This window comes from Rhinoderma darwinii, chromosome 4, assembly GCF_050947455.1.
Source record: "Rhinoderma darwinii isolate aRhiDar2 chromosome 4, aRhiDar2.hap1, whole genome shotgun sequence".
NCBI classification, from domain to species: domain Eukaryota; kingdom Metazoa; phylum Chordata; class Amphibia; order Anura; family Rhinodermatidae; genus Rhinoderma; species Rhinoderma darwinii.
The window spans coordinates 258,010,071-258,022,052 of NC_134690.1; the positions used below are offsets into that span (position 1 = coordinate 258,010,071).

General features: G+C 39.2%; 1 protein-coding gene across 1 annotated transcript in view; it reads left to right on the forward strand.

The window, feature by feature from the left end:
• CEP85L (centrosomal protein 85L) overlaps positions 1 to 11,777 on the forward strand; it is a 127,168-nt gene extending 115,391 nt beyond the window's left edge. The window contains exons 11-13 of the mRNA XM_075862417.1: positions 1,356 to 1,463; positions 4,762 to 4,975; positions 6,341 to 11,777. Of these exons, the coding sequence (XP_075718532.1) occupies positions 1,356 to 1,463; positions 4,762 to 4,975; positions 6,341 to 6,507 (489 nt within the window). The 3' untranslated portion in view covers positions 6,508 to 11,777. The remainder of the gene's footprint in view (positions 1 to 1,355; positions 1,464 to 4,761; positions 4,976 to 6,340) is intronic.
• The last annotated feature ends 205 nt before the right edge of the window (positions 11,778 to 11,982 follow it).

The window sequence follows — 11,982 nt, forward strand, 5'->3', positions numbered from 1 at the left end:
CGGGTTCTATTTTCATTAATAGCAATACATTAGGTCTTTGGTCCGTTCCCTAATATTTTATGTAGAGTTCCTCCAAACTAGTTATACTCCGAAGTAAAAATGTATTCTCATCAACACTGATGTATTACTGAAGTGTATTTCCCAGACTCCAAGCTGCAATTCATCACTGTTATTTAGGTGTTAATTTGTAATTAAGCTGCTACAACCATTCTTTCTTTTTTTTACCCACAGCTTGATGTTTTAATAGTTTTATGTAAATCAATAAACTTGAAATTACAAAGTTACTTTGAAACTAGGATCGGACGTGAGTTCTTTTGGGAGTACCATAAATATGTAGATAGGCGGCTAAGACTTCGCAAACCTCAGAAGTGTTTTTTTGGCAAATGATTAATAACTGAAGGGATTTGGGTGTGTAGTTCATTTTTCATTGTCCCGAAACATGGCCTGAGGTGGAGCAGACGCCTATAATTACCTGCCACCGCACCAAGCTGCACTCGCTGCTTGATTAACTGCATATTGTGTCGGTAAATCGGGGAGTGCACTTCTCAATATTTTATGTAGGACATTCATTGGGGGGGGGTTTTAGCACTGGCATTTAGAAAAGTGGGAAATTAATTCAGCCACCTATCACAGTGGATCAGGATTTCCCAAACCAAAAACTATTCCAGGTCATACACATAGGGGGCACAATGTTGTATGAGTGAGGAAGCCTCATGCAATGGAATGAGGTCTAATGCTGGAGGTGGCCGTGTGATACATAATCCATAAATTGTGCAGAAAAAAGGTGTCTATGCAGGATTCCTGGGGACTAAAAATCTGGAGTGGAGCTCTATACATTAACCCTTGTTATTGACATCCTCTGGGACGAAGGTCTAGGAAAAATCAGCCCAAGCTTATCCAAGCTTCCTATTGTCTTAGAGGTATATTGTATATTACAGGAAAAAAATGGAAGAATTAGAAGCTGTGGGCTAGCATAATGTATTGCTGGACTGTAAGATGCTTGAATTTTGAGAGCCTTTATTTTCCAAAGTAGAGCTATTAATGTGTTCTTATACCCAGTAGTATGGCCCGTAGTTATTATAATGGGAATCTTACTCCGGACAGTATATATGTTAGGAATATAGAACTCGATAGTGAATTTACAGACCCGTCCACATTGGTGGACAATCCTTTATGGCTTCTGGTTTTATCCAGGATTATACTTTTGTAACCGTGACATCTTGAAATGTGATGATGTGATGGGAGGAAGAAACTTCTCAGACTTTGACAATAAATGCATGACATTCTGTTGTATTATTCTAGTTATGATTAAATGGTTAATGCTACACATGTCCTTGCCTTGTCTATCTCTCTAGACCTTAAGAGATAAATTGTTCCAGGAAGGTTCCTGTGTTCTGGAGATTGAGAAGAAGTTTGCAGCACAAGCAGACTGTACACAAAAACTGCACACGCTTTCCCTGGAAGTATGTATCTATAAACTCTTATCATATATATATATATATATATAATGGGACATGTGTGTTAGGGGAAACACCTGTGGAATACTCCCATCTTTTTTTTGTAACATTTCTGTGAAATCACTTTGGACTGTAGGAAAATCTAACAATTAGAAGCAAACATTTCTTCAGTTCCCGCACATCACTAAATTCCCTCTGTGTATGCTAGATAACGCGTCTTTTTCCCGCAGAGAGGTGGTAACAACGCGGCCCATCTCATGTAATTGGCAGTGACACCCTAGGTGGATAAGCTTGCAGCTCTTTTATTCTTCCCTACTTTATCCTTTAAAGAAAAAAAGGTTCAGAGCCATATAGTAGTTTGCTACCTCTAACGTAGAATTACTCTAGATTGTATTCTATACGTTGTGAGTACACTCATTAAAATGTCTTTATGGTAACGTTGACACCGGATGTATACGCTGAGTAAAAGCACACAGCGTATCCACCCCGTACGCCGCTGGGAAAAACATCACCAGATTGTGGTGCAGTTTTTCGGCCAGAATGTCCGCTGTGGAAAACTGCACAAAATATCATACTTACGTAGCTATGGCGGAACGTCCCTACGCCGTCCTGCAGCCTGGCTTTCTGGTATGACGTTTCATCCCATGTGACCGCTACAGCCTGTGACTGGCTGCAGTGGTCACATGAAATGAACCATCATCCCAGGAGGCTGGCCTGGACGAAGACGCACAGAATTCTGGGTAAGTATAAGTTGTTTTTTTCTGAGTTGCGTTTAAATGTGTTTAAAATATAAAATGCACAAGCGCATAGCACCCCAAGCGTAAAAATACAACATAATAATTTATATACATAACCACCTAAACGCGACTTCAGTGATTATATGCCAAAATTAAACTTTTCGATTAAAATGCGTACTGAAGCAGACCACTTATGCAAACTAAATGTACTCTGCAAAAAAACTGTAAAATGCGAGGAAATTCTACGTAACACACAATTCTACGTTCACAGGTGCGTGTGTAAAATGAAAAATACTAAAACCGCAGGAAAGCTCCAACCAAAGCTTGCATTCAGATTAAATTGGGATTATATTGTTTAGAATTTTCCATCCTCCTAAACAAACTCGCGAAGAAATTTGCGACAAAACGGCTTTATTTTGATGCTATTTATTCGACAATGGAAGCAAGAACACACATTGTTGGTACTGTGTGAAAACCGCCTAAAGGCCCTTTTACACCGGCAGACATTCGGCCGGTGCAGCATTAACGAGACATCGTTGATCGGCGCTCGTTTGCTCCTGTCACACGGAGCTATGGATGGGGACGAGCGGTCGAAACTCTGATCGCTCGTCCCCATACATTATTATCATGTCAGCAGTGTGTCTCCTTGTTTACACAGGGAGATGTGCTGCCAACAATGATAATCTTTTAACTTTTTTAAAACAATACGACCGGCAGATGATCCAGTGTTTGCACGTTCATCTGCTGATCGTTCCGCTGTTTACACAGGGCAATTATCGGCAACGAGCATTAACATATTAACGCTCGTCTGCCCAATATTCGTCCTGTGTAAAACCCCCTCAACCCTCATCCATAATCGCATATCCATAAACCTAACCTAACGCATTAACTATTTCTGTTTTTGTTTTTTATAGTGGAACTAGTTGGAAATTATCATTTACGGCGACGGTCAGTGGATGAAAATGTATTTTCTGACTGATAGAAATATTTTCCATCCATCAGAAATGTATTAGACATTCCTCTCTAGTGACAATCGTTATTGCTATGGCTGTTGCGTATAACAGGTATTGCTAGAGCTGCGATCTTGTTTTGTAGCAGACTTTTCAGTAGGTTTGACCCACTGAACCACCAGTATGTAGTTATGCAGGGGGGGGGGGTGTTAGTGTTCCAACCCTTTTCCATGTGTCCGGTATTGCCGGACTCCTTACTTGGACTCCTCACGGTAAGTTGTAATCTACTTTACTAACTTTTCGAAAAACAGCTATTTTTGTGTGGGCAGCTGTAGAACACTAAAACCTTCGCTGTATAACATCATGCAGACCTACAGACAGGTTCCCTTTGAATCGTTTATTTTGGGCTTTAAAACAAGACCTATATCGCAGCTCTAGATGTGACCTCGCCTGTTTTAGAGCCTTCAGAACCAAGGATGTATCAGATATGTTCCTGGCTACTTAGGTGCCTCGCTGCCAGGTCGTATGAGATTTGTTCTTGGCAGAAAAGAGTTTATTTTTAATTTCATTAATTAGATTTCAGTTTATAGATGATAAATTATGTGTTTGGTCTTTTTTTTATTTTTTATGTTGTAGCTATTTATTTATAAAAACATTTAGTGGGGGCGGCCATATTGAAGATACACGCTTTTTTCCCCTGTACTTCCTGTGTAGTTAGAATAGCAGAGTGTGTGTGCTTTATTATAGCTGAAATCAATGGCCGTCAATGGACTGTGAAATCTCATAGCTTTTTACTGTTTCCAGATTGAGTACAACCAGTTTCGGTGAGATGAATACAGATCATTGTGTTAAGGCCCTTTCAAAACGGCCAATTATCGGGCAAATGAGCATTAACAGAACGCTCGTTCCTCGATAATTGCCCTGTGTAAACAGGGCAACGATCAGCCAATGAATGAACGCTTGTTCATCAGCTGATTAAATCGCTTTAAATGCCAAAAGTAGTATTGTTGTCCGCAGCGCATCTCCCTGTGTAAACGGGGAGATGTGCTGCCGACATGATAGAAATTTATGGGGACGAGCGATCGGAGAAACGAGCACTCGTGCCATACTAGCTCTTTGTGAAAGGAGCAAACGAGCGCCGATCAACGCGCTATCTCATTGATCGGGGTTTCGTATACATGGCCCACGTAATATCACCTTTACTATCTTATGTTATCTAGGTTTCTAGTAATACGATAGAGCGGTCATTAACTTGCCTACCCTCCGATCATAATGATTCTCCTCATCCTGTGCCTGTAAATACAGCAAAGCTGACAAGTGCGCTACAGAGAACAGGAAATATCTGCTGTAGTGAATGCTCTAGTGGCCAGTGTGTGAACTGTATCATATTTTATAGTAGATTGTTTTTTCTATGGATAGTCACAATTAATTTTTTTTTATTATTTTTTTTAAACCACCACCAAAAACGCCCAAAAAAAATGTGTATGATAAAAACCTGATTTAATTATTCATTTTCCTGAATGATACATTTCCATAACTATCTATTTTCTTGTATCAATACAAGCTGAGGATATCTTCGTTCAATAGTATTAAAAAAAATTCCTTCACCCCATGCAGAACCAGAAGTTAAAAGAAGAGAATGCTTCCATGTGCATAGAGGTGGAAGAGTTACTGGTGTCCAGACAACCACTCTCAGAGAAAGTGCCAGTGGCTGAGCAGCTGTTTAAGGAGATGTCCCATTGTCTGTTTGACTTGAAAGCTCTTTGCAGTATTCTAAATCAACGCGTACAGGGCAAGGAGCCCAATCTTTCTCTGCTCCTAGGCATTCGATGTAAGTCGTCTCAAATATACTTATTCTTGCTGTTAAATTAGTATTCCTGTTTAATTCAAATAAAGCCTATTCATTGTATATAACAAAGTGCTTCAACGCCTCACCATTTCAAGATTTCTGCTTCATGTCAGTGAACGGAAACATTTTTACGTCAAGAAGCTAAGGACCTGTCCTTATGTCCAATTGGTAAGTGAGAATGCTGTTACAGTTAAGAGCTCTGCACCTGTTCTCAGTAATATGATTTGTTTACTGACTGCAAGCAGTGATCTTGAAGATCGGAATGGTTAAAAAAAACACTAAGTGTATCAAAATGTTGAAGGACAATTTCATTAAACGTGCACACTAGACTTTATTTACAGAAGACTGGACGGCCTCTACAATGAATACATGTTTATACTTATCAGGTACAGAATAAGGGAAAAACTATAGACATTAGTAGACCACACCAGCTTGTAAGCAGCAGCATTTGGAGTCCATCGTAAGAATAGCCCATGTTTACTACTAGAGGAAAAAAGAGATGTCTAAATACATAGATCAGGGATAAGTCCATTCTGTAAACGTGTCTTTGGACATTGTCTTAGAAGACTCCACATTATTGTAGTCCATTTTAAACTTTGTTGCCAGATTTCTAAGCCCTACATAAAGCCTATGGTCGTGGAGAACTTATTCAGTAAAGTATGTCTGCCCTATATTCGACAACAATTCTGTGCCGAGTTCTTGAAGTAGCCACACCGCCGCTATTCCCTGTGCTGCCTGCTTTGTGAGCGCATTGTCAATCTTCTGTGAATCCATATTCAGTTTACAGATCTTTGCGCCAAAGAACTTCCCAACAAATGGTGACGCTTTCCTCGGCTTCTTAATAATTAAGGGTACAAGCCCGCTATTATAGTAAATACTTCCCCATAAAATAACAATTCTGCAGCATGTTTTCTTGAAATGCTGTGCTGCGCTGTTCCTCTGTTATTCCTCCTAGAAATATATGAATAAAGGGTCAAGAGGAATGGCAACACCCAGTTGTCAAAAGGCACACGCTGACTGTCAGCGCTGATGGCACTGTCAAAATGTAGGGACACACCCACGACTGGGACCACCTAATTTATTCATACAGTTCTATGAGGAATAATAGAGGAAAGCCACAACACTCTGTTTTAACAAAAAATGCCCAATAATTATTTATTTGGGGAATGCAAGTATTTACTAAAACAGACCTGTTAGGAGAGGTGACCGTAAATTCACTGAACCTATGTAGGCATTATGACGTGTGCTTTCATAGTAAAATCCGGTTGTAGATTTGTTCCCCGTGTCGTGTCTTATCAATTTTGTGACAACACTCACATTCCACACTACACGTCTTGTTTTCCACAGCTGCCACCTCCTGTTCTGAGGAAAGTGAAGCCGGCAGTCACAGCACTGAGGGTCTGACTGAGAAACTGGCAGATGCACGTCTGTTACGAAAGGACATTGACGAATTGCGGACGACATTATCAGACTGCTATGCTCAGGATATGGGGGATAATTGTATTACCCAATGATTGACTGGGACTCCATACGTCGGCTACATTTCTGTCTGGGAGCCATATACTATGCACAACACCTGAGGTGCTTTGTCTGCATTTCACCACCACTCTACACAAATAAAACCAGTCATTTTATGGATTGTCCTACTCATCCGACACCCTGGAATAATGAACTAGTGAATGTATAAGAAAATCCTCCCATTTCACAATATCTTATGAAAGAACGTGGAAGACTAGAAGAAAAGACTGGTTGGAAAGTGGAGGCTGCAATTGTGGTGTTCTGTATTGATCTTTGATACATTGATCTATTGATGTCCAATTGGTGGGTTTGACCTTTGTCTGGGTGTTAGAAAATTGACACCGGCCAGAATTTCTTAGTTAGGAGCTTTTGGGGAAAATTTATCAAAACTGACGTTAAGTAAAAGTGGAGTAGTTGCCCAGAACAACCAATCGGGTTCAAGCTTTTATTTTTCAAAGGCCCTTTTGAAAAGGAAAGATTCTCTGATTGGTGGCTATGGGCAACTACTCCACTTTCTCTTTGAACCAGTTTTCATAAATCTCCCCGCTGTCTTTCATGTTTCCCAATAATTAACATTTTCATACAGCCGTGACTTTTGTATCTGTCATATTCTCTCAATTGCAAAAGTTCCTTGTATATGGACAGTACTGTTAGACGTGTTACATTTTCAGAGGGACTGGCGAGGCAAAACTAGTCCATTTACAAAGCCACCACAACGTGAAGAAAGCCATTATTTCCAATGGAAGCTTTACCGTCCCATTAAGCACACTCCATTTATGTTACAATCTGGTGGTTGAAAGGCCTAATAGCGAATCCTTTTCACTTCCAAGTCGTTTAGAGCAGGGTCTAGAGATTTTATTTTTATTGTATTTTTACTCTGTTGTACAGTATTTACAATCTCTCACAACAACCAGGGCAATAATTTTTCATATTTGGGGTGTGAGGAAAACATGCTATAGTGCAGTTTATGGGGTTCTAAACATAAGTCTGAATATTTCAATGATCACTATAATAAACGGTGTAGACTTATTTGGGGGGGGGGGGTACAACAGATTTGTTGTTGTTTCTGGTTACGTTCACATACACAGAACACAAATCAATTTTCATTGGTTATTAAAGCTGTATCTGCTTGCTATGACAGTGATGTTGTGATGACGCCTACCTGCCAAAGTACTGAAGCAGGCAGTGTTGTCATGGGGAAACCGGCAAAGAGGAGGTATTCAATGTTCCTAAGCAAATGACAAGCAATATTACAAAGCAGTCTCGGCTTAATCATACATGCGTATAGTAAATAAGGGACTGTATGTGAACTGACTGCAAAACCTCGATCACAGGGACTTGTCTAATATTGGTAATGCTAAATTTGTTAGGCATTTCAGAATATTCAAACAACGGAGTCTTTCCTGTGTCGTCGGTGGGGTGACCATTCAGGATGTCAGTAAAAGAATTCTCCGGTAGGTTTTGAAGTCTCACAGAAATGACTTCTTAATTTTTTTTCTGCAGCGATATTGTCTGAATGGTTTCTCTGTAAAATATGTGATCAAGATAAAACTGGGAAAATGACTGCAATTTACTTTTCTTAGAGGAAATTCTGCACATTAAGTTCGCAGCCTCCACGTAGAAATTCTTCCGTGGTACTTGAGTAGATTACAGTCACAAGGAAAAGCTTTTATCTCATAAGAATAATACCGGCAAACGACTTCTGCCTTTCAACCACTATGCATAACTTTATTTCTTTCACTTAGTATTTTCCATCTACTATACTTGCTATTCAGATACATAGAAACCTATATATATATTTTAGTGGTTAATCTGCCATTTAAATATACAGTAAACAATGTCACTTTTCATACCACTTCTACTTGTACAATTTGGGAAACCTTTTTATGACCGCTACACTAATTTGAGATTAGTTCGGAAAATGTATATATTATAATTTATTTATTAGGATCACGCAGTCTAACATCACTCCTAAAATAACTGCAGCAGCTTGCTAAGACAATCGGAATATTAACTAGAACTCGTTACTATTTATATACACAGTACCTAGGTCCACCTTTAGATATAGCAAAATGGCACTGAAAAGCTTTAGCTGTGCCCACTAACTGCTTATGTATACACCAGTGGGGATAAATGATTGAAAAAATATGCTACATATGATTTCATTGTCCGCAAAATGTATTTGTTATTATTAGTATTATTTTTTTTTGTTCTTTGTATCTATTTTTCAAGTGCACTCTTAAGTCCTGCATGCACAGGGAGATGATGAATGTTTTTCATGCAAGCAATGAAACAACACAAAATACTGCATGTTGGCTGTCTAATGGCTGACCTTCTGGGCAGATGAGCTCTGCATGATGGGAATTTTCATAAAAATCTGTAGTGCCTCCATAGCATACTGACGCTGTATGACTAACCTGTTAAATATGGACCTTTAGTTAAATCTTTTCTGCATCCATGGGCACAGAGGGAGGGCAGAGAATATATTTTTCTACTTTTATTTAATTTCTCAATATAATTCACTAGTGATAGTAGTTATCTTTCTTAAAGAGTGACAGGACTTTCAGCAAACTTTTGATATGTCATCGAGACGTCAGTAGATCGGTGGGGGTCTGGGTGCTGAGACCCCCACCGTCTATGAAACTAAGGTACAGAAGCGCTCAGCTGAACGCCCTGTGTCTTCCGCTGTGATGGGCGCACTCGGTTAGGCTAAAGACGGCTCACATAGACGTTCTATGTATGCCAACTTTAGCCTTATCAGGGAACGCCGATCACAGCCGAAGGTGCTTAGCGCTCAACTTAGCGCTTCAGCACCTTCGTTTCAGCGACATTGGGGTCTCCCCACCCAGGGTCCACCAATCCAGACTACTGATGTCTCTATGACCTATCAAACGTTTTATGAAAGTACGCTTACTCTTTAAAGACTTAGAACAAGTTGGCACGCCATGTTTATGACACGATTTCGACTTTTTTAATGAAAGAATATTAAGATTGTTTCTCAGAGATGAGAGAATGCTAAAGCATTAATTTCTTTCCCATGTTTTCTAAGAAGTAATTAATTGAATGCGAGTGAAAATTGTAATACAAGCACCAGGCCTCATGAGAAAAAACTGTCCGTATTAACCAATCAGATTCCAGCTTTAATTTTTCCAGAGCAGGTTTTACAATAAAACAACTGATCTGATTGGTTGCTACAGACAGCTTTGACACTTTGCACAGTTTTTATGTATTCGGCCCGATATGCATTGTGGGGGATTTATTCTAACTAGTGCAAAAGAAAAAGGGAGATGTTGTTCATAGCAACCAATCAGGTTCTTGCTTTCATTTTACAAATAGCCTCTAGTATGAGGAATGTAATTGGTTGCGATGGGCAAATGCTCCACTTTCCTTGCACTAGTTTTGATAAATCCTCTCCCAATGTGTTATACCCAGACAACGTCTTGTTTTTGGTTTAGTCTTTGTGACAATGACGTACAGATTTGTAATATGCAGATGTAAATATATTTGTTAACAGACATTTCAGGCATTTATGCCATTATCTCCTATTTATAGTCTAGTTTCTTACATTGATCATATTCTAAATACAGTGAAACCTTTCCAAAAGACCACCTCTTTGAGAAGACGCCCATCTATTATACTATACAAATTTCCCTATCTTCTGTGTATTGTAGCCCCTTCTACGAGAGGATCACCCGTCCCCATAAGACCTTTTTCAATGCAATTTTGGGTGGTCATCTCAGAGGTTTTACTGTAGTAAATATGATAAATGACTCATTAGCAATATTATCCTACTTGTGCCTTGTACCAGCCTGAATTTATCACCACTATATCTAGTCACCCTTTTTTATTAAAGACCTTTTTTCATAAAGACAACCCCCATTCAAAAAGAAGCCAATGCAGCAGTGATCATCAGATCGCCGCGAGTCTGGCTACTCTAACCCCCAGCGAACAGCTGTTCTCACCGTGGAAACTGTGACCAGCTGAAGGGGAAACTAAACTTTACATGCCGGCCATTCAAGTGGATGGCTGTCCATTTAATTCATGGAGGCGCCGAGTCTGCCACTCTTATAGAGCGCCCCTTCATTCTGGCACGTAGGGAGGAGTCCCAAACAGGTCCCTCTCAATATTGTCCATTTACCCATGAAGGGCAAATGGACAGGGTTTGCCCTTTCAGGATATATCTTCTAGGCGAATGTCTTCTATTTAACACTTTATGCATTTCACGATTATTTTACAGGGTATTTACGATCAGTATTTAGAGCCAGGGAGCAAAGTTTAAGTCCAGGTTGACGTTACCAAAGCAGTGTCAGTTGCCCTTAGCAACCATTATTTTTCTTTTCAGAACTCTCGTTACTATGCTACTCACCTTTTTCTTCCAAGACTATTTTAAAACATGAGACTCTTGGGGGGCGATCTATCAAAGCAAGGAAAATTAGAGGAGTTGCCCGTAGTAAACCATTAGATTCCAGGTTTCTTTTTTCATAGGCGCTTTGGGGAAAGAAGACTGAAACCTGATCGGATTCTTTAGACAACTCCTCCACTCTTCGATAAATCTATTTTTTGGAGGAAAACCAGTAAAAATATTATAGCCTTCTTTTATGCTATCCACCTTCTATGTGATCTATTCCTGATTTTCCTTAAACAAAAAAAAAAGTTTAGTTAGTTAACCTGTTCTTAAGATCGTGTAAGGAGCATAACCGAGGTCTTTCAAGAGCAAAATAAAAAACATCTTGCCGTAGCTCGAAAGACCCTTTTGCATCTCATTAATGTGTCGTTTAATTGGTAGGATTTTATGTTGAAGATGACCCAGGACACTGATATGTTAAACTATTATTGTACATATATGTATTTTAATTTCTCTATATATAACTTGCTATACATAGTGTGCATTGGGTATGTTACTATTTATTTGTGTTTTATCAATACATGGCTGTATGAGGGCAGTTGCTATTTGAAAGCACAGCTTTGCGTGTGAGAATTGGAAACTGTTTGCGGGTTCCTTGTGCGAATCCTTGAAAATACCTCATGTAAATACAGTTGTTATAAGTAGATGGACGCCACTGGATGGTCGCCAATTTATGCCTTTCACTTTTCAAAGGCAGCATTTATTTTTTTTGTAATTTTAGATTTACAGCTAGAATTTTGAATGCCAAAGTTCTATTTATGAGAAAAGAAATCTTCCATTTTAGCAAGTACAACTTTTTCACTGGATTTTGTTTATGCTTTTCAATATGTTATTGCAGAGTAAAATGCATTTTGTTACAAACCAACGTGTCTTGTTTTTCTTTATTCCTAAAGATGCTCCTCTATTCGGTGAATATGGATTGTAGATAATATGGAGTAAATTCTGTTAAGTACCTACAGGGAAATGGAATAAGGTGCACATGGCAATAAGTGCACATTTACTGCAATAGGAATTGTAATATATGTCTCAGGCCCTCTGCACACACGCTGTGCAAAGTAAAAGCCAA